Source organism: Meleagris gallopavo, unplaced genomic scaffold, assembly GCF_000146605.3.
Source record: "Meleagris gallopavo isolate NT-WF06-2002-E0010 breed Aviagen turkey brand Nicholas breeding stock unplaced genomic scaffold, Turkey_5.1 ChrUn_random_7180001847296, whole genome shotgun sequence".
Taxonomy (NCBI): Eukaryota; Metazoa; Chordata; class Aves; order Galliformes; family Phasianidae; genus Meleagris; species Meleagris gallopavo.
In genome coordinates this window covers 1-871 of record NW_011114985.1, presented here as the reverse complement: position 1 = coordinate 871, position 871 = coordinate 1, and the positions used below count along the sequence as shown (strand labels likewise).

General features: G+C 57.2%; 1 protein-coding gene across 1 annotated transcript; it reads left to right on the top strand.

Moving 5' to 3' along the window:
• Nucleotides 1–215: 215 nt before the first annotated feature.
• On the top strand, nucleotides 216–859 carry LOC104915717 (butyrophilin subfamily 1 member A1-like; the record flags this gene model as incomplete). Its single annotated transcript, XM_010726639.1, has 1 exon — nucleotides 216–859. A coding segment is annotated over one exon (557 nt), but the record flags the coding sequence as incomplete, so codon positions are not given.
• Between the last annotated feature and the right edge of the window lie 12 nt (nucleotides 860–871).

Below are 871 nucleotides of genomic sequence, written 5' to 3'. Positions count from 1 at the left end.
GGCACGTGGGAGGGGTCTCCACCTTTTATCGTTTTACTTCCTTCTTTGGGATTTTTTACCCTCCTGATGCCATCCCATGGCCCCACAGAATGGTTGAGGTTGGGAGGGACGGTCCCATCCTACAATCCTACTCAAGTGGGGCCACATGTAGCACACCCAACTCGTTTAGTGCTGGGGATCCAACCTCTCCACATCCTCGTGGCTTCAGCACTGAGGACCCCAAAACCTCCCCCTCCTCTTACACCCCACAGCCAGCATCACCCTGGACCCCGACACCGCTCACCCTGACCTCGTCCTCTCCGAAGACAGAAAGAGTGTGAAACGTGGGGCAGGACAGCAGGACCTTCCCGATAACCCCGAAAGATTCGCCTACTGGCCCTTTGTTTTGGGCCACCAAAGCTTCTCCTCCGGCCGGCACAGCTGGGAGGTGGAAGTGGGGGATGAAGGGGACTGGGCCATCGGCGTGGCCCGAGAATCCATCCCACGAAAGGGTCAACTCAGCCTATGTCCCAAAGGGGGGATTTGGGGGGTGGAGAAATGGGGGGGACAGATCCGGGCTCTCACCACCCACAAGGTGACCCTGTTAGCTCTGCGCTGGGTGCCCAGGAGGGTCAGCATCCACCTGGACTACGAGAGCGGTCAGGTGGCATTTTTTGATGCTGATAAGAGGGCTCTGATCTTCATTTTCCCATCGGCGTCATTCAAAGGGGAGAGCATTCACCCCTGGTTCCTGGTGTGGGGTGAGGGCTCTCAGATCACGTTGTGTCCCTGAATATCTCCTGTACCCAAACACCAACATTACGTCCCCAACATTCCTATCCCAGCACTCTGGGGGGCTCCGACTGAACTCCTCGTTGGGTTTTCTCAATCC